This window comes from Megalops cyprinoides, chromosome 15 (genome assembly GCF_013368585.1).
Source record: "Megalops cyprinoides isolate fMegCyp1 chromosome 15, fMegCyp1.pri, whole genome shotgun sequence".
Taxonomy (NCBI): domain Eukaryota; kingdom Metazoa; phylum Chordata; class Actinopteri; order Elopiformes; family Megalopidae; genus Megalops; species Megalops cyprinoides.
The window spans coordinates 28,923,043-28,944,286 of record NC_050597.1 but is presented as its reverse complement, the minus strand read 5'-3'; the positions used below and the strand labels follow the sequence as shown (position 1 = coordinate 28,944,286).

Sequence of the window (21,244 nt, the reverse complement as noted above, 5' to 3'; positions counted from 1 at the left end):
AGATCTCTCTCACTGATACAGTTTCCATTTCCCTGTATTACTGTTGAACAGTTAGACTTTGAATTTTGGATTTCTTTGACAAGGCCTAATGTCTCGATTGCAGTAGCCCATCAATTACTGGAAAAGGCTCCATGGCAGGTACACTGTTGGAGTGGCTGGAGAATAGACTCTTTAAAAAAAAAAGCTTATTGATTTTGTTTCTTTTTTGGATCCATTTCAAACTTTAGATGCTGCTTTAATCCTCTGGCTTTTTAGAGCTGCCCTCAGTGCAGGCTGCAGGTCCTTCCTTAAGAGAGTTACATCTCTCCAGCCTTTGTTCATGGACTGTATTTTCATGCAGCATTGTACTGTAAGGCCATGCATGTTAAAAACTGATTTACGTTGCACAGGCCACTAATTAGGCCTGATCAGTGACTAAGGGTGCTGTTCAGTCAAACTGCATTGTGCTGTTATTGATGTGAATGGAATGGCAATGTGCCACTCAGCAGATCTTAATTACAAAGCTGCGGTGCACCCAAAGCTATTCGCAGTGGAGTGTTGTGGTGATGCTTGAAGGTCAGGTTGCCCATTGGATCATGTCCATCCAGAATGAAGAATCCAAACAAAGACGCACCCAAACAAAGGCTGGACAGACTCCTCTGTCCAGGATGCATGCAGTATATTATTTAGATTTTACAGAGGAGAGAGTGTAGGGGGGATATACTTAGTGTGCTTTGAGAACAGATAGCTAAGTGAAGTGCACCTTTCAGTGACTGACCGTAAGCAAGTTTTGCATTTCTTTTATTTCTTACACGTCTTTCATTTTAAATCACGTTTTACATGATGATTTGAAGGGAACTAGAAAATGTAACACATTATGGATACTATAAATAATAAAAAAATAATACATTTGGCACATTTCCTCATCTAGAGTACATGTGTGATTTAGCCCAGGATGGTTGTTCTTCGTCTTTAACTGACTTTCATGGTTCCTGTGTAGTCTCACAGTTGAGGTATTGAATGGTTTAACCACTGGTCACTGATGGTGCTCTTGGTATTTTTCATACACCTTGCAGGTGGCAGAATGAAGGATAAAAGTAGTGAACAGTTTTGGACATTTAGAGTTTTTGCTAGTCTTAATACCTCTATTTTCTCATGCTCCATCAGACACCCTTGTGTTTCACAAATTTAAGGGCCTCCTATTTCCTTAATGAGTAGGATTGAGATGTGGTGAGAAGGCTGTGCTGGGAAGGGAGTTGAATGCTGTTCACACTTTGAAGAGGCATACTTTATCACAGCAGAGGGTAACGCCAAAAGGCCTTACCCTACCCTTCCTCGGTATGCCTTGAATAATGGGCGGTGGTCATCTCAGAGAAGTGGATTGGTTTAGCGCTCAAAGACTGCTTTGAAATGGGCTGTGAGAAGTGCCGTAACCAAACATCTCCCGCCATGGGGAGGGAACTGAGTGCCTCGTACTCTGGGGTGTCCTCCTGTTAGAGGCCTATGAATGCGTGCATGTTTGCATGAGTGCACCCGTGTGTGTGTGTGTGCCCATGTCTGTGGGCATATGCATGCGTGGGTGAGTGCATGCATGTTTACGTGAGTGCATGCATGTGCGTGTGTGCCTGCCAGCCTGGGTGTGTGGTGACTCCAGAGCCCTGTTGTAGTGCCACATGGGCAGGCTCATATTTTTAGAGGCCTGAGTGGGAGCTGTTTAGGAGGTATAAATATAGCACTGCTGAGCAGCCCAGCTCTTTGTCCTCCCTGTGCAGTGGGCACTCATTGCTCCCTGTAGTTTGGACACAGCAGTGCCCCAACAGACTTCCAACGGGCACACGTGGGCACCAGAGAGACATAGAAAGAGACAGAGAGAAAGAGTGTGTGACAGATTTATCTCCTAAAATCCATGTGTGCAGCCTCTCATTCTATGCACTCTTCCTGTTTTCCTCTCTGTCTCCTCCATTCTTTTCTCTCTCTTTCCCTCCCACTCACACTCGCACTCACACACACATGCACACACACAAAAATGCTTACACACCAGACAGCAGAAATTAGGAACATAGTTTTAAGAACACTTCAGACGACATCTGCTGAAGAAAGTGATGTGCTGTTGCTGGCGGAGGGTTTTAACTGCAATTCCCTCAGCCGAATGTCTAATCTAGAATTGTTAGCTAGCAATGGTGTTATTACTGCTGCTATCTGCCGTCCAAAAACATCTCAATGTTAGCGAGGAGAAAATGATACTGCATGGCTAAATATGCTTTAAGTGCTGCTAGTGCTTGTCACAGCTTTTTTAAACTCCTATTTACATTCACGAGCTGTGTTATTAATGTAAAATGTTGATTTCGGGAGTAGCATTACGTGTGTTTTAATGCTAGTCCTCCAAAGCTGCGCTCCTTGTCTTCTAATTTCATAGAATTACTCTGTTTACACTGGCAGTAAGCATGCTCGGCAGCACCTCCTCCGAAATAGCTCCACTGTTGATGCCTGCCCAAGTTTGCAGTGACATGAGTGTGGTTCTGAATTCCTCCGCTTGCCGTTGGTTCAGCAATGTGGACCCTGCTGTAGGTCAAAGACGGTTTGTGTCTGCGTACATAACCACAAGGCCACCCATCCGGACATCTCACCCACCTCCTAGCATTTAGACCCTCACTTTCCATTTAGTCCTCAGTTTCCTTCACCTCCTCTTCACTGAAACCAGTTCAAAACTGAAGTCTCATGTCTCTAACTATTAAGGGTTTTACATGCTCTCATTGTGGGTACAAACATGCCTTATCGGAGGAACAATTTTCCCCCTTGTGCTAAATTTGAAACCTTTATGATCGCTTCTGTCTGTGCTGACAGCTGAAGTCTATAATTTACAGAGGGCCCTATGGAATCTGAGTTACAAAATAATATGGATGGATTTGCAAAATCCAGACACCAGAATAAGGCATTTTTGCTCACTGCTCCAAAATCAATAAAAAAAAAAACATATGCATGTACAATTTTAATGAAAATTCAAGAACTTGGTTTAGGATTTTAAGTATCTGAAATAGTGTCAATAGATATATACCTTGATAGATATATAACTTGATTTAGGCACAGCACCTCTTTATCCTATGAAAATATCCAATGGGATGCAGTGCATATCCATCCTCTGTCTTAGTTACCCTGTTCTGTCTTAGTTACACTGACTATCTTTTGTATACTACTCGTAAATAGCCCTCACCCCCAGGCTTTTTACCCGTTATGTCATGGAATGCTGTGAGGAAAAAGCACGGTAATCAGTCAGACTAATTATGGTCATTGTGAGCTCACATCGAGATTTAATGACTGTTTTCAGATACGTGCGCATGGTTTAGGCCTTGAACCTGCTGCATGCACATATCGAGCATTGGTGTAGTCTAAACGTGTGCTGCAGGTGGTGTAGTTTATATAGGTGGAAACAGGTGTTTGAATTGCGATGGCCACTGTAATGTTGCCATAAACAGCCCCCCCAAGTATGTGAGTGATGTGTTGTGTGTGCCAACAGCAACCAGGTGGATCCTAGAATAATTAAACCTGAATGTGTGCGTGTATTGCTGTAATGCACTGCAGATCTGTGAAATGCTTTCAGTGAACAGCAGCCGTTTCGCTAGCACTCCGCCCCCTTCACCGCAAATGTGTCCCACAGACTAAGATGGGTGAAGGCAAAGACAGACGAACCCCAGTGGTCTTTGGCACAAACTGAACCAGCATTTCAGCTACCTAAGGAAAGACAGATGAGTCACATGATTGAGAAATCTAGGGTCGATGCAGCTTGAAGGGCTTGAATCACACAGCCACTTAATTCACTTTTTACTGCAGATATCGCGCCAGAGCTTTTCAAGGGGGAATGCCAGCCAGTGAGAGGACAAAGGTAAAGCAAGAGGGAATACTCGACTTGATGGGTAAAAAAAATGTTAAAAAGGGACATTGTCCTGGAAACCAGTACTTTGATGTCGTTAGGTTGAGTTTCGGTCTCTAATTAGGTAGGGGCTGGGACTGCGGCGGGTTCCTCCACTTCCTTTCCTGGGATAAGGCAAACGAAAAAACAAACCGCACTGAGGTCACTGCAAACCAAGCGTGTGTTATCACGCCGTGGGTACCTTCAGTCTGGCCAGGGGGCAGATAATGGGGCCCCTGCCAAGCCCCGCCCACGCGTAGGAACCGTGTGTCACGTATGCGGCCGCCTCTGCACTGTATATCTTGGATGCGCCGCTGAAGATGCAGTAATTACAAGTTGGGGTGGGCTGAGGCTTCTGAGATTTTCTTTTTAGGAAGTGCAAAAAGACATACTCAATTATAGCTGCACCCTGCTCTGGTGTGCTGCGTCAGCAGCAACCACTGGCTGTGTCACTCCAAGAGAGCTGGGCATTATAACCATGTTTTGTGCTTAATTATCCATATCCTAATTTAACTTTTTTTGGGAGTGGGGGGGACATAATTGGACCATGCTGGTGACACTCTAACTCTTCCATCTTCGCCTTCTGGAATTAAGTGTTCCTCAATTATCTTGTCTCTAATTTATTTTCGCGTCCAACTTTGGAAAGTATGGTCGCTTCTCATGAGGACTTTAATTTTAGCCTTCATCAGCATTGCTTAGCTGTAATCTACCCCCAACACCACCTCCTTCACCCCAGGAATTTTTATTTTCCCCATTGACCCGTTTTTCCTGTCGATTGTAGACATGCGCCTCAGGTCCGGGTGCAGCCTATGATGCTCAGTCACACACTCTCACTCATGCTCAGCCAGGTTGATTTTACCACTCTGAGAATTCAGATCTTGCCCAGGAGTCTTGTGGTGGTGGCAGTGGAGTACCCACAGTCCCCCTGGCTCCCAGCTAATTAAAGGGTTAGGGCAAAGCCCAGTGCAGCATCTCCCAGCTAATTGTACCATATTGCAGGCAACGCCGGGTCAACTAAGTGTCACCCTTGGGAATTTGCAACCGCAATCAACAAATTGTATAATGTCACTGGCACTCGGCCAACAGTCATGAACTATAGGATACATCCTGGAGGGAAGCTTCTCCGTCAGGGAGACTTGTGGCTTTATGGTCTAGTCTGGCTTCATGGGGCATTAGCCAAGCTGACATCTGGAAGGACATTTACTGTCTCAAGCCAGCTCACGCTCCTTTGTGACAGAGCAACCTTGCCCTAGGCCCCTCTACCATGACCCTTTGGAACATAGTGTCAATCAATCAAACAGTAATCATCTCTGAATTTGCTGTGCAGACAGAAATCAGAGGTGGAGAGTAACTTGAATGCTGCAGGTTGTTTTTTTCCCCAGGTATCTACAGCAAGGCCAGGGACACTCCGCACAAGGAGTACCAAAAGGCATTCACTCTCACAGGAGCGTGCCTTAAATGGGCAGCCAGCAGGTGTAGATTAAGCAACCTTCAATCAGAGAAAGCACAGAACAGCTGGTAAAGACACGGAGGCTGACTGGAAGAAGCGAGAGAGAGCTGAGAGCGTGAACCAATGCCAAAAACAGCAGCATGGTTGTTTTCTCCAAACAGGCAGTCTCTCTCTGTCATTTAAGCCTTCCTGGGGTTTGTAAACTAGGGGTGGGACTCCATGGCTAATTACACAGGCAGGTGGGACTGTTGAAACAAATTAAAAACACACCATGCTGCAGTGCTTGTGTATTTTGAAGTGGAGCACCAGGTACTGGCTTTGCAAATAAGCCTTCATTTCATACCTACTACTCTCAGCTAACCATCCCTGTTATACTCTCTCTTAGGCAAACACTGTGTTACAGGACAAGAAAGTACATTTCAAGTGCCTGTGCATCTTTAAATGGCAATTGTGCAATAAGCAGTATAACACAGGCAACTATGTTGTTCATCCATTTGCACCCATTCACATATAGATATCAGTTGAACAGAAGTCAATTGAAGCAATGCTGGAATAACCAGTAAGACACTGTTGTCCAGAAACTCACATGACTTCACATGAATGGATTACCACCTATATTCCCCAGTAACATCAATTCAAATGAATGTCCACCGATATTTGTTATATTACTAAATGAGATATAATAAGGCATGCATAGTAATATATGTGTGTATATATGGATATATTACTTACATCTGCCTTGTCTTTAAAATTCATTTCAACTTCGTATTGATCTTGTATAGTAGCTGCTGCATGAGAAAACTTTTAAGATGCAAATATGTAAAATTTGGAACAATGGAAGGAATTGGAGAATTTCACAAACCGTACGAAAGTTATAACTCACTGTCTTGAACAAAGTGATGTCTTTCTGTTTCATATTGTTAACTCTTCTGATCCAGCATTCATTTGTGTCTAGACCACACAGCAGGCTAATCCCAGCAATTTTACACGCATAAATGACATCACCCTCAGGAGCAGTGCACTAAATTCGGCTGCTCCCGATCCTCATCAACCACAGCAGAGATGTTCTCTCGCCTCGCCTCTTCTACATCTTTGTCTTCCCGTTCCTGGGAAGGAAATAACACCCTGAACATTTGGGACTGACCCGTGCAGCCACACACTGCAGTGAACGGTCACCCCCATACCCTCCAACACAGAGTCAGCTGTAACCAGTGGAACTACAATGTGTGTTTGGCAAAATGGCCACTCCATCACCTCCCCCATATCATTACATTACATTACATTCATTTAGCAGATGCTCTTATCTACAGTGACCTCCAGCACAAGGGGACAGATGTGCGTCTGTCCAAGTTAAATTAGAAAACAGTGTAAGAGCAGGCTAATGACACTCCATCAATGAGTGCAAGCACAACATCATTCAAGCACTAGCGAAATATAACTTGTGCTAATATGAAACAAGACAGCCTCGAGAACTATGGAAAGTTAAGTAAATACACTACCGTATAGTACCATATCAAGTGCAAAATGTAACAGATACATCACAAATGGACAGATTAAAAAAACATGTTTGACAGTTTAAAGTCTTAAAGCCTTATTTTTTACAGCTGTCCTTTCACAATGACACTAGAAAGTTATGAATACTGCTCTGTGTCATATCATGTTTGGCCACCTCTGTCATATAGTAACAGAACCAGGAGAGTTAGTAGAAAGGTAGCTGTGGAAATCAAGAAGCCCGTAGAATCTCTTTGCGTAAAACACATTGTCTGATGTTTAATTCGGCTACTGCTATAGGTCCCCACAGTAAAAGAGTGATACTGTGCAAAATGGTGATAGTGTAAAAATTTCCAACCCTCTTTGATTAGTGTGGTGCGTGTTGAGGTCATGCTTTTATGGTACATACCGACCTGGGCCTAAAAAACATATAACAAGTTGCCCTGCACTGAGTCAACTGCTTACCTTCAGGGTGACAAAATAACAATTTCAACAGCGTGTTCTCACTCACGTGTGTCACGAAACTCCTGGAAGCAATGGCCCCTCAGTCCAGAGCCCATGACTGGTAGACCATAAAGCTTGGAATTCCACACAGAGAACACAGCCCTTACTGTGTGCTTTATTGGAATGTCCAGCCACATGTTTGTTTCCTTAAGTGCTGATTAAGAGAGGGCCGAACACTCACCAAAATCCTGCAAGAGGTGTTTTGGTCATGACTGGCCCAACTGTGATTGGACAGCACACCCCCCCCCACCCTCCCCCCCTTTGCTTCCTTGTCAAGGTGGGGGAGATTTGAAAGCAAGCTCACCCACTCCCAGCTGGAGGAGTCTGAGATGGGCCTTAGCCTTGTGGCCAGTTGTGCCCGCCTGCCAGTAACCCTCTTCTTGGCCCCAGGAGGGACCAAGATGCCAGGCCTCGCTCTCAGAGGAAATGTCTGTTTTGTGTATCAACATTTTTTTGAAAGCATTTGTTGGAGTGGACATGACTGACCAGCACTAGGGAGCTGTGTGCCAGAACTCCGTGTGTGTTTATGTATTTAGCTTAACTCCAGTTTCCCAAAAGTATCACCCATCGCTGTTCCTGTGTATCACCCCATTTTGTGCATCTGTGTGGTTACCGGAGTTCGATGTGCAGGGGAGGTGCCTTTAGGCATGCGTCATTTCCAGAACAAGGTTGCATATTTGTTTTTTTGACTTGCAGTTATTTATGGAAAACTGTATTTTAATGTGCATGATGTCTCTGTACATTTCGTGCCTTCGTTTCCTCTCCCTGCTCCACAGCATCCTTTTTTCCCCCAAGGCTGCAAACATTCATGTTTGACATTTAATATGTTCTAAATTTGGCCCACCTGTGATCCTGTACATGTCCATTTAAACACTAGACATTTCATGGGACACCAGAACAGAGGTTGATAGGGACTGACTTAGCGAGACTGCGGGAACAATGAAACTACAGTGGCCTTCTGCCACTGCCAGTGCATGCTTGTTTTGTGTCTGAAATCTTTGTTTTCCATGTGACAAGTGTTCATGTACAGGGTGTTCTATCAGTCAGGGATGCTGATATACGCATGTTCCAGTAGTGGATTAAGACCCACTCTCAGATGTGTTGTATAACTGTAGCGAAGAGCGAGACCAGCCTCGAACCCGGGTCTACGGGATACCAAACCTGCAGCTTGACCGCACCACCAAAGAGCCTGGCTCTAATAATAATAATACAATGACACAGGCATAATTGTGTATGTGCTGATGTAGTCAATAATGTGGGCAGGAAGTGCACTTTCTGTGCGTCTTATGGTGATGTTCATGTAGCTAGTGAAACAGCGTGGCAAGGTGCTCTGATCTTTCACTTGGTAACCCCTTTTGTCTCTTACAGAAAAATTTGGGATTCAAAGGTCAAAGATCCTACTACCAGGTAAGCTTGTGGTTAGTTTGTGCGGTATTACATTTCTTTTGATGACTTCATAAAAATAGTGCAGTGTGTGCTTTACTAAATATTTTTTTACCTTAACAATAAAGATGATTTTGTTCATGTGTTCATAATGTGATCTTTGATTATGATATGCAATCTTGTCAAAGTGTCTCCTATTTCCATTGTATAATGCGGTTATAATATACTTTCAGTATACTTAAGTGCAAACCTCATGATGGTGCTGTTACCCCACCCACACAGGCTGAGCATGATGGCGGGGAAAAAGGGCTTTTGGGTGGAGAAGGTGCACTGCCTGGGCACGGAGCCCAGCCTGTCCCAGTGTCACTCCCAGCTCTCCATCCCGCGCAGCCAGACCCCCTGCAGGAACGGCCGGCACGCCATTGCCCGCTGCGTCCCAGGACCCCAGTTCTCCCGAATCTCTTCCGGCCGGCCCCAGGCCCCGCACCCCAGCATGGTGAGGGCCGCAATCTGATCAGTTCCAGATCCTGCATATCCTGATTGGGCCGCTCACTGCCCAATAGTGCTGCTCACTGCTCAGAGTAGTACCGTAACTGTGATAGCACTTAGATTAGCATCAAAACTGTGTCAGCAGTGGTGGTGGCCAGTAAAAATCTAACACGGTGGACTAGTTTTCAAACATTTAAAATTTTTGACCTGCAATCTGGCATTTTAGTCTTGGAAAGTGACTGCCCCGAAACCCAATCACATATCGGAGTATACAGCTTTAATATGTTGCCTTGTGAATGTGTACACATATGGTTAGCTGCTACAGTAGCGACTGACCTGTTGCCCACCCTGTTGTGTTTCCCCTGCCCCCTTATCAGCCAGTGGTGCGGTTGAAGGCGGGCCCACGTCTGGGTGAGGGGCGTGTGGAGGTGCTGCGTGAGGGGAAGTGGGGCACAGTGTGCGACCACCTGTGGGACCGCATCTCAGCCAGCGTGGTGTGCAGGGAGCTGGGCTTCGGGACGGCGAAGGAGGCCCCTACCGGAGCCTTCATGGGCCAAGGTGAGACTCTCTCCAGGCACTTGGTTTGCAGCATGCACACGGCAGGGGTTTTAATGTAAAAAAATGGTGATCTGAATGGGTTGACTGGGTTGAGTTCAATCTCTTCCTTGCCCTTGATAAAAGGTCCAAGTCAACCCTTGAGTTTAACATTTACATTTAAACAGTCCAGTAGATGCAGACTGGCCTTCTGTCTTTAGCACTCAGTGTAGGGGACTGTTCAGCCTGTTCTTCCTCATCTTACATTTTGTTCCTCCCTTTGACTAACACATTTACGCAACTGTTACATTCACCTGCAAATTGCATAACTTTATTTCCTGTTAATTTCTGCAGATGCCAAGTTCAATAGTTTGTAAGTCATAAAGAAAGTACATTTGCCGAAATGTATTAGTCAAAGTCAAAGACAAACCACAGTGTGGTTAGATTAAATCCCCCCACAGTCTGGCTGTGTTCCTTTCCCAGAAAAAAAAGTAAAAATGCAAGAGGGGTCTTATTTCTCTCATATTTGTACATTCATCAGAAATATTTGGGCAGGTGACGCCGGTGACCTTCCTGTAACTGACTGTGAAGGGAAGGTGGGGGGAGGGCGAGTGTTTGTGAAACACCATGTACAGTTGGGTCAGGTTCCATGACTAAGTGCACGGTAGCCGATGTTTACAGGGATTTGGGCTCTTGCATATTTGTTTTAGATTCTTTGCGAGTCGGAGGAGCTCTGAGCCCCAGCTTATCTAGTGCCTCCACGCCCGTCTGCTGCTGAATAGCCAGAGAATTTCACCATGCTGTCAGGGGCGAGAGGTGCTGAATGCTTGTCCTGTTCCTCGCACGGCCCTATGCCTTTGATCTGGTCGTGGCATGGATCCATCGGCTGCCTGGACGTTGGTGTGGTGGTGGTTACGGCATGAGGGGGAATTCCTCTGGTGCTGCGAGAGCCGCCAGGTGGCCTCGGTCACTCCAGACTTTCATCCAGGTGTAGATGTAGTTTACCTTGGCATTGAGGAGACTGGAGGCGCTGCTGGCTAACAGACTGCCTGAAGCCCTCTGGAATGCCATTCAGTGGTAGTATTTCACTGTCTGTCCACACCAAGTGACAGTTGCCCCAAGTCACTGAAGATTTAAAAATGCTCTACAGAATTTTCACATTCACAAGCACAGTAACTCCTGCCTTGTCATGAATTGTAGGTTATTAAATAGTTACAAAAATACACATTCATCCAGTCTGAATCCATAAATGCTTGTATGAAATACGGAGTGTGAGGGCAATGTTCTTACATGTCAGTTCTCCAAAATTGCCCAAAATGACAGGGCGTAACCACGCTAGGAGACTATTATATGCTAAATACAAAATCTGTAAATTGAATGTCTCTAGAGTACCTGGCCATTATATTATGTACAAGGTATGTCACTTTCCATAGGTTTCCGAACGTCTTCAGCATTTGGCTTTTGTTTTGTGTGCATGTGACAACAAGAGGAAGCTGCAAGGAAATCAAACCCCACTAGTACTAATTGGCAGTTCAGGGTCCGTTTGCTAAACATATTTTGATAGGAGTATAATACTGAGACAAAATTCAATTATGTGGCCATGGGAAGAATGAGTCTATTACATCTTGAAGCCATGCCAACTAAGCATCTCTGTCAGCTCCAAATAGATGATGATGACTCTCCATGATTTCACACACAAAGTGACCAGAGTGAACTAATGTGAAACTGTACTTTACCTGCATCAAGCCCTGTTTGAGAGTTGCCTCCACAACTTTACAACTGCAGTACAACAGTACAATGCCTTTTGTGTCACACACTGAGAGAAGATTCGTTGTTAATCTGTGAAATATACCTGTTAGCAATTAACAGGCGTATCAGTTTATATGCAGATCACCCTTACGCAGTTTGTTTCCTTGGTACTTGATTGTATCTAATGTTGGTAGACCTACCTTCATTGGCGCCGCATAAAATATTCTACATCTGATGATAACCAATAGAATAGGTACACTGTCTGTTTCTGATGTTAAGAAAGGAAATCTTGGATGGAGGAGTTGGTATGATGCTTACATTTATACTCTTAACTCTATATTTGTTGGTTACGATAAAATTTTGCAGTCTGAAAAGGTAATGAAGGTTATGTCATCACATTAGATGCAGTTCAATTAAAAGAAATCTGCCTCCAACAGGTGTTTTTTTTTAAACCAGTGCACCTGTTGCCTGAGTAAGGCAATCAGATACAGGTTCTGGAGGCTTAGCAGTTTACAGGCACCTTTTCAGCCTCTCCTTTTACAGGCTCGGGAGCCTCCACTGGATTTCAGAGTCATGTGTCTGTCTTTCACTTGTCCCCTGGAAGACTAGCATTTGAACTCCGGCCAGATGTTTGATCCGTTGCCAGGATTATCGGCAGTGGAATTGTTTTTGAACTGACCAGGAAGGAGAAGCCTTTTATTTTCCTCTATAAATACAATCTTCGTTTTCTGTATCTCCTCTCATCAGTCTCGTTGCGCTGCAATGTTTCCCTAAACTGAAAGAGCTGCTGGGAAGGCGTGTGGCATTATATTTGGACAGAGCGTGACATTACGTTGCGGCAGAACAGCTGTTGCATGTCAAATGGCAGATTCGCCTTTTTATCACAACGCCTCAGTCCACCCCCCCCCCCCCCGCCTTCCCCCCGGTTGTCCCCCTCAGTCTGGGACCGGCTCCTTGGAAACAAAGCGCTGTGTTTTTTGCGCACCGGCCTCGCCGTTGCCTGGCTGCGACGTTTGGAGATGAAGGTCGCCTCGCTTACACTTTTCCACAACGCGCTGCTTTTTAGACATTTTACACTCATGTATAATTTTCCCGGTGCGCTCCAGGCCACAAAAACATATGTCCCGTGAAAAGAGCATACATTAGCATCCAAATGAGAGAACAAGGCCAGACTGAGAGGAGTTATAATGGGAAATGTGTCGGGATGGTTTTCCTGTGCTGGCCACGCACAGCATACCGCCTGCGCCCTAATGAGAGCTCGCCTTTTTCATCTTTCCCTTTATTTTTACCTGCTTTTAAATATCACCGGAAATGGTTTGTTGATTATACTCACAGTGGAAGCGTGTCATACTGTAGTCCCCCTGTGTACTTTCCAGCCCGAAAAAAGCCACTAGAGGGGGTTTGATGTTTGAGGGAGGGTGCTTTTTTTTCTTCTGAGATTTCTAAGGTATATGTAAGGTCAAAAGTTCAGGGGGAGCTGATATGAAAATGAAATTATTTTGTGCCAACAGATCCACTTAGATTACAAAACAGTATATCTGTGGTTTGGGGGATCTGACAGCTAGGTGGCTTGTTAAGGCTTGATGCAAGAGATGAAAAGTGAAATTAATTTTGTTTTTACTGAATTTCTTTTCCAATGAGTCACATTATTTAACTTGTTATGAGTGCTGTTATAATACAAAACAAGACAAAGACGTGGTGGTTGCTTGTCAATGCACCATTCTTTTAACTGGCTCGTTGGAATCTTTGTTTCGCGCTGTTGCTGGCTGATATCTCTCATGGCGTCAGATAATCCCTGTCACGAAACAACGTGGTGGCCAGAGCGCCGCTGGGATTGAAAAGCGAGGCCGTGTCTGCCTCGGATGGCTGCCTCTCGCGCTGTGTCGTGAAGGTAAGCGTGACGGCCGAGCTGCCGCTGAAAGGACCGGCTCCGGGGGAAGCGTGCGCACCCGCAGATCGTCACGCCGACGGGAACAATGCGTTACCTCCCCGTCCCGGCGCGTCACCCTCACTCGTGCTCTGATCAAATGAAACCGTCAAATCAGATTGGCAGAGGCGCAGCACGGTCCTGCCCATCAGAGTAGCCGAGAGCAAAAAATACCCCCAGGTTTGGCATTGGGACCTGGCTGCCGAGAAAGAGACTTATTTTAATCCGCGCCTCAGACGCGGGTTACTGCAGACAGTAGCCGTCCCACGTGAGGCGCTATTAATACAGGAGCCAGTGCATTTCATCTGAAAGGCAGAAAACGTCTGGGATGAGTTCCCAAGCCGCAGGAGATTCCCACTGTCTAACCAGCGTGTCTTCCCTGAAGCCACCGCCTTCCAGGCCAGTGATGTTGCCAGCTACTTCGGATACCCACTGGAATAAGTACATCTATCCATGCCAGTCTCCTCGCCTGTCCCCCTGTCCGTTTATGCTCCTCTGTCCCTCTGTCTGTCTGTACCTGTGTGTGCTTGTAGGAATATTGCCCCATAATACAGGATAGGTCCAACTCACTTATTTTTTTTAGGTCATCGCACTCACAATGTTTTGTTTTACGTGCCTGGATGAGTACAGGAGCCACTAAAAGTCTTAATTTCTGTTTTACATTTTGGAAAATTTAATATTTTTTGTGTTCCAAATGTTATCTTGCATTCTAGCACAAAACTCAGATGGCTGGGTTTACAGAACAGTGTTTGAAGCCCAGTGTGCTCTAGAGTATTTGATTAAAGTAGTACAATTCTCCCAAAAGGTGTCAAAAACTGGCTTTTCAGCCCTCCATGAGGGTACAAGGAAGTAGATCCATCATTACTTTAAATAACATCCTGTATGAAAAAGTAATACATGTTGAAATATAGTCAGAAAATTTAAGAATATATAGAATAGATGACGCAAAATAAATATTCAGTTGTACACATGGAATTGGCAGTATTGGAGCAGTTTGAAATCTATGGCATATAATTTTAAATTTATTTAAACATATTTCCCTTATATTTTGTATGTCATATTTTACCACATGTGTAACGTTTTCTTAGGGTTTGTACAAATTTGATATTCCATTTGACCGCAGTGTCCTCTTATTTTGATGAAGATGCTGGTATTCGTGAGCCGAAGGGATAAAAACGCAGAGTCAAAATGACATACATCTGCTGGGCTTCTAGTTCACATCATTAGTTACCTAAATTACAGGGACAATACTCCTCTGTGTATATCCCATTTTAACCATTGGTGTACATTCAAATATATGGTGGTTTCAGCCAATATATGTAATTTTCTCTGCGCTTCCACATTAGGACGCTGGGACTTTAACCAATCCAGTGATTTGTTTCATGGCTACTGCAATTCTAGGAACGGCAGCCAAATACAGATCTGACATGGGTTTTAGATGGGCTTTGCAGCAATGATGTTTGGCCCAATAATATAAACAGCTGATTTAAGTTCCACTGGCTTGTAACAAATTAAGATTTTTTTCCAGATGTTTTAGCCTACTCTACACAACCAAATTTAGCAATAGGGGCTCAGTACCCGGCTACCTTGGTTACCATAGTTAGCTTGTGCCTCTCAGAAATGAAACTGTCCATGGTTAACTGCTGCTATTTGACCCCCCTCTCTCACAACATCCATGGGTAATACAGAACACTTGTGCAACATTGCTGCAATGTTGCAACAACATGACAGCACTGCTACAACGTTACAGGAATGTTTTGTGAATTGTATCTTTTTTTGGCCCTTTTTGTTGCCTGCGGTCTGCTCCAGTCTCCCAGGAGAGCCCGACATAGTCTGCAGACGCTTGCATTTTTTTGTTTTTGAAAGGGAAGAATGCTGGTAATGACGCGTAACATCTGAGCTTTTGGCGTCTCTGTAAAGCTGGCAGAAAGAGAGGCGAAACCGATACAGGTGGGAATTCATTGTTTGAGGGGTGGGATGTGTGTGTTTCATTTGAAAACAAACAAGGATTAGGGATGTTTGTTTCAACCTCAATCCCACACCACCCCCACCACCCCCACCCCCCACCCCAGCTCGCATCTGCATCCACACAAAGTGGTTTTAACTTTAATTTGTTATCAGAGTAGGAAAAACAGCTGGGGAAAGCCCTTACACCCAGCTGCCTGCCCACAGTGCGTAACAGAACATTCACACACTCACACACACGTACACACACACACATAAACTTGCACACACACGCACACACACACACACACACACACACACACACACACACACATATAAACTCGCACACACACACTCACACACACACACACTCACACACACTCACACACACACACACACACACACACACACTCACACACACATACACACACACACATAAACTTGCACACACACACACACACACACACACACACCCTGGCGGCTCACAGCAGCAGCTAACAGAGGCGCTCTTCCCACAGGAACGGGTCCCATCCACATGAACTCGGTGCAGTGCCTCGGCACGGAGCGCTCCATCATGGACTGCTACTTCCGGGAGGTCTCCCCCAGGACCTGCAAGCACAGCCAGGACGCCTCCGTCCGCTGCAACGTGCCGAAAACGGGCCTGGAGAGCACAGTGAGTGAACCCTTCCCTCCAGCACAGCACGTGCTCTCACAGTAGCAAGGTGCTTGGTGGTGAGGTGCTTGCATAAAGTAACCAGTGTTAAACAAAGAGCTAGCCCTTTCGCTACCAGTTGATGTTTTTCCTCCTGACACGTTCACCTTTGACCTTTGACCTGCTCTGTGTGTTCCAGGTGCGACTGGCGGGTGGCCGGCAGCCTGGCGAGGGGCGTGTGGAGGTGCTGATGGACATGGGCGGGCGAAAGCGCTGGGGTGCGGTCTGCAGTGAGAACTGGGGCATCAACGAGGCCATGGTGGTATGCCGCCAGCTGGGCTTTGGCTTTGCCGCTGTGGCCCATCAGGTGAGACCCCTGCCCCCTCAGGCCCATGCAGGGATTAATGAACAACTTTGGAATCGATTTAAAACAGTTTTTGCTCAGCTTACTAAGTTTGTTTTTAGTTAGTAGAAAGGTATTAACCTCTCTAAGACCCCACCCTGACCCCTCATGCTAATGTCTTATTTTGGCTCTCTTTACACACTTGATATTGCATTACATTTTGGTTTAGTTGCTTAGTGACACTCTTATCCTCAGTGACTTACTGTACATTTAGCGACTTACAATTTCTAACACATTTTATTTCCATGTGAAGCATTTGTACAACTGGTTATTTACTGAAGCAATTTGGGTGAAGTACCTTGGCCCAACGCCAATGTCCCACTAGTGAACCGGATTGGTAACCTTTGGGTTACGAGACCTGTTGCTTACTGCTAGGCCGCAGTGCTGCCCACTCCTGCCCTTCAGCATGTCACCATGTGCCACACCTTCTGAAAACCTATAATTACAGTCTCACAATGGTCTAAATGATTACAGTACATGCTAAACGAGGTCAAATAAACCTGCCTCTGAAACATTTATCATGAACTACATACTTTTTACTGTGACCATCCATTCACTTAATGCGATACAACTGCATCTTTCAGCAGATTTTCAGTATATCTTCCCTTACATCTTTCACTGAAAGGCAAGTTTAAAATGAATGACAGATTTCTTGTCCAATAGGAGGTGATATTACTGAATCAAACATTGCATGTGTGGCTATTCATAGGCTAACACAACCTGTCAGAAGCTGGTGATTGGGCTGGATCAGCCTGCCTATGGTTTTCCAGAACAGAGGCTTTTCCTAGTACACTATATGGACAAAAGTATTCGGATGCCTGACCATTACATTGTAATGACATTGTATTCAAATACATATACTTTAATATGGAGTTGGTCTCCCTTTTGCAGCTATAACAGCTTCCACTCTTCTTGGAAGGCTTTCCACAAGATTTTGGAGTGTTTCTGTGGGAATTTGTGCCCATTCATTCTGTAGAGCATTTATGGGGTCAGGCACTGATGTTGGACGAGAAGGCCTGGCTCGCAATCTCCGTTCCAGTTCATCCCAAAGGTGCTCGATGGGGTTGAGGTCAGGGCTCTGTGCAAGGCCAGTCAAGTTCTTCCACACAAAACTCATCAAACCATGTCTTTATAGTCCTTGCTTTGTGCACTGGGGCACAGTCATGTTGGAATAGAAAAGGGGCTTCCCCAAACTGTTGCCACAAAGTTGGAAGCATAGCATTGTGCAAAATGTCTTGGTTTGCTGAAGCATTAAGATTAACATTCACTGGAGATAAGGGGCCTACCCCAAACCCTGAAAAACAGGTGTGGCCAAATACTTTTGTCCATATAGTGTATCTATCAATGATGGTTATGCAATTAATTCACTTCACACTTTAATAGCAAATATTATGAAAATAATACTTAAGGGAATTTGGAAAGGAGCAGTTTGAAATTCACTTATACCCAGTTTTCGAAAAACCTAGATCCAGTTTAAGTGTAGTTCAGTTTGCTCCATACCTAATCCAGTTCTTACTGCACTGACGTCAATAACTCACTTTGAAGGAAAAAACATGTCCATTGTTGATAGTAAAACCTGTAGTATGCAGAGATTATCATTGTTAATGAAAGGCCAGTGTAATATGTACTGTATGTGTATATACATTTTTGCCAGCAAAATCTACAGTATTGTAGAAAAGTTCAAACTCCTGATTATTTTTCCAAAATCCCACCTGTGTGATGGTTAAAATGATATCAGACCCATGTATGGACATGTCATACCTTTGAAGTTATGAGATATTATTTTGAGGGTGAGAGGAGAGGTGGGACATGGGAGGGAACTGTCAAAAACAAATTCTCCTCACTGTAAGAGGAAGCTTATTTCTAATTTATGAAAAATTGTCTATATGCATCTTACCATGTGTGTTCCAGGTGCTAAAGTATGTGTTTTACTTGCTGCAGAAGAAAATTCCATTACCACTTTACTGCCTGCCAATCTCACTGATTCAGTGCCTCAGTGGTTTAAATGTGTTTAATTTTTCTGTCTGTTGCTGTCGGCCTAATTGCCAGATCTGTGTGTGGTGTGTGCGTGCGCGCACAGAGCCACAATCGCCGGTCTGTAGTAACGAAGAGGAAGGGCCGGAAAAAAGTAAACAAATTATTTTCAAATAGGAACGGGAAGCTAGCATATTAAGGAAAGGGTGGCAGCTAGTGCCAGATGTCCCCAATGTAAAACGCCTCTTTACAACTCCGGTTCACGAAAGGAGAAAAATCGGCAGGAGCCCTTTAAAGACCATGTTGCGGGTTGCCGCTTAGAATATCACTAAGGCAGAAAGCATGTTTCGGAAAGAACCACTTGTACTTTCCCAAAGAAGAAAAACGTTATGTGCCGTTTCGCAATCTTTCGGTCTTTATTTTATTTCCCTCACACAAATCACGCCGCGTTTAAGAGAAACACGTACTGTAGTGTACCAATCAACACGTCTTTTAATGTCTTACTGGCCCATTTTCGGTTGACATGGTCCGCTGGATGCTGTGTGGTTTTTGCAGGGCAGTGTTTGTTCCCGAATGGATATAATTGAAGGTTTTTCAGGCTAGAGATTTGCCACATGAGAAGTACGATGTGGAAAAGGAAAACAACCTTAAAAATAACACTTTGTCACAGGGGTCAGGACCCGGACCGCTCGCTGTTAAATCACCCCAGGCATGCCACTTGTGATAGCGGGAAACACGCAGCTTGTGAAGTGTTTTCTAATGATGGCAATTCGTTGTTGCAGCATACATCGCGCGGCGTGTGGCCAGCTGTTTGTGCGTGTGGTGATTTTGAGGTGTGTGTCGCTGTGCGCAGGAGACCTGGTACTGGCCGGGAGACCCGGGCGCCAGCGAGGTGGTTCTAAGCGGGACCCACTGCATCGGGACAGAGCTGTCGATCCAGCAGTGCCGCAGGAACGGCCACGTGCACTGCCCGCGGGGGGGAGGGTCCAGGGCAGCCGGCGTCACCTGCGCAGAGAGTGAGTGTCTCCCACATACCCCCATTTACCCCCAATAGTCACATATAGTACATCTTCAGAGGGTAAAATGTGTTGCCTGAGCTGCTGAGTGGCAGGGACTTCAGGCCAGGAACTTGGGCCTGGATTCCAGAAACATTCTCTGCTCAGGTTTGACTCACAAGTCGCAAATGTTGCTTTTACCCTTCGCAAGCACAGTTTGGCAAGTTCAGAGACCACCAAGATAGATGAAAATTTAATTGTGCTTGTACTGAGGAACAGTAGTGTTTGCATTCATTTGTTAGTGGAAGTTATGGGCAAATGTTGATTGAATCCAGGCCTCAGTGTTTGATTGACTCAACAGGAAGAAAAACCACAAATACATTGTAAATAAGGTTCATTGTCGTAAACTTTGTTACCTTATTAAATAAGTTTTATTTTTAAATAATTGATTTAATAAATGCTTTATATTGCATAAGGGTTATTGTTATTTTATTTATTACATAGGTTTATCGTTGTGTTCTTGTTTTATTATTTGATGATGGTCCATGCCTTTCCCCTGGCAGCGGCCCCTGACCTGCTGCTTGATGCCCAGAAGGTTTATGATTGCGTTATTTGGTGACGGTCCCTGCTTTCTCCCTTCCAGTGGCCCCTGACCTGGTGCTGGATACCCAGGAGGGTTATGATTGCGTTATTTGGTGACGGTCCCTGCTTTTTCCCTTCCAGCGGCCCCTGACCTGGTGCTGGATGCCCAGCTGGTCCAGGAGACGGCCTACCTGGAGGACCGCCCCTTGCACCTGCTGACCTGCGCCCACGAAGAGAACTGCCTGTCGTCATCGGCCGCACGCATGCAGTGGCCGTACGGACACCGCCGGCTGCTCCGCTTCTCCTCACGCATTCACAACCTGGGCAGGGCCGACTTCCGCCCTCGCGCCTCCCGCGAGTCCTGGATCTGGCACCAGTGCCACAGGTGGGTGGGTGGGGGGGTGGGGATGTCTGAGGTGGTGGTGGGGGGGGGGGATGTCTGAGGGGGTCCTGCGGGTGTCGCCTGACCTTCCACCCCCGCACACCCAACTTGTTGGCTTAAGCAGTTAAAGGGGACAAATTCCCCTTGTATCGCAAGTGTGTGTGGCTGCTCTAAACAAATCTGTTTCACATCCACCAATGTCAGTTTTGTTCTCCTGACACATGCTACATGCCAAAAGTGTCTGCAGGTTGAATTCTCTTTCCCTGACTTCACCTTATTGACATAAATGGTCCTCTGTGTTGGGTTGGGTGACGTGGGGGTGGGATGGGGTGGTGGTGGGGGGGGGGGTTCTGTTGCCTCGTAAAACCTCTGGGCACTAGGTGTTTCTGTGCTACATCTCCCACCCTGGGTCCCTGGCAGCTCCTTTCCTCACCTGCTAACTTGGGCAGAAATTAATTAACTGCCTCGACCCGCTTTGCCCGTTCTGTGGGGAACAAGGCGAGCTGCTTTGGGGTGGGTGGGGACCGGGGCCAGTTCGTTAATCTCTAACATCAACAGCGAGCCCCGAGTGTTTCATTTCAAAGCACCCCTTTCAGGCTCTGAGAGAGCGGCTTTGTGGCCCAGCGTCCTGAATGGCAACAGCAGGTTTCTGTCAAAAAGCGTTACCCAGTGCCACACCTCACTCGGACGGTGAGGTCATCGGCCAGGGCGCCATAGTGACCGGCTGTTCTAAGTACAGACCGCCTGTTTGGTCCGTAATAAGAAGCCTTGTAGCTTGGGGAGGTTTTATTCTGACTGTTGAAGGTGATGTACACTATGTTGTATTCAGTAGTTGGATTCTGCAACAACAGCTGACCTGATTCATCAAACAGGCTCTAGCATAGCAGCCCTGCTGTCTG

General features: G+C 45.6%; 1 protein-coding gene across 1 annotated transcript in view; it reads left to right on the top strand.

Annotated features, from left to right (window-relative positions):
• The window catches only part of loxl4 (lysyl oxidase-like 4), a 33,635-nt gene that overhangs the window by 5,892 nt on the left and 6,499 nt on the right, over window positions 1–21,244 (top strand). The window contains exons 5-11 of the mRNA XM_036546645.1: window positions 8,700–8,738; window positions 8,997–9,210; window positions 9,581–9,761; window positions 15,876–16,030; window positions 16,209–16,376; window positions 19,240–19,402; window positions 20,105–20,348. Coding sequence (XP_036402538.1) covers window positions 8,700–8,738; window positions 8,997–9,210; window positions 9,581–9,761; window positions 15,876–16,030; window positions 16,209–16,376; window positions 19,240–19,402; window positions 20,105–20,348 — 1,164 coding nt within the window. The remainder of the gene's footprint in view (window positions 1–8,699; window positions 8,739–8,996; window positions 9,211–9,580; window positions 9,762–15,875; window positions 16,031–16,208; window positions 16,377–19,239; window positions 19,403–20,104; window positions 20,349–21,244) is intronic.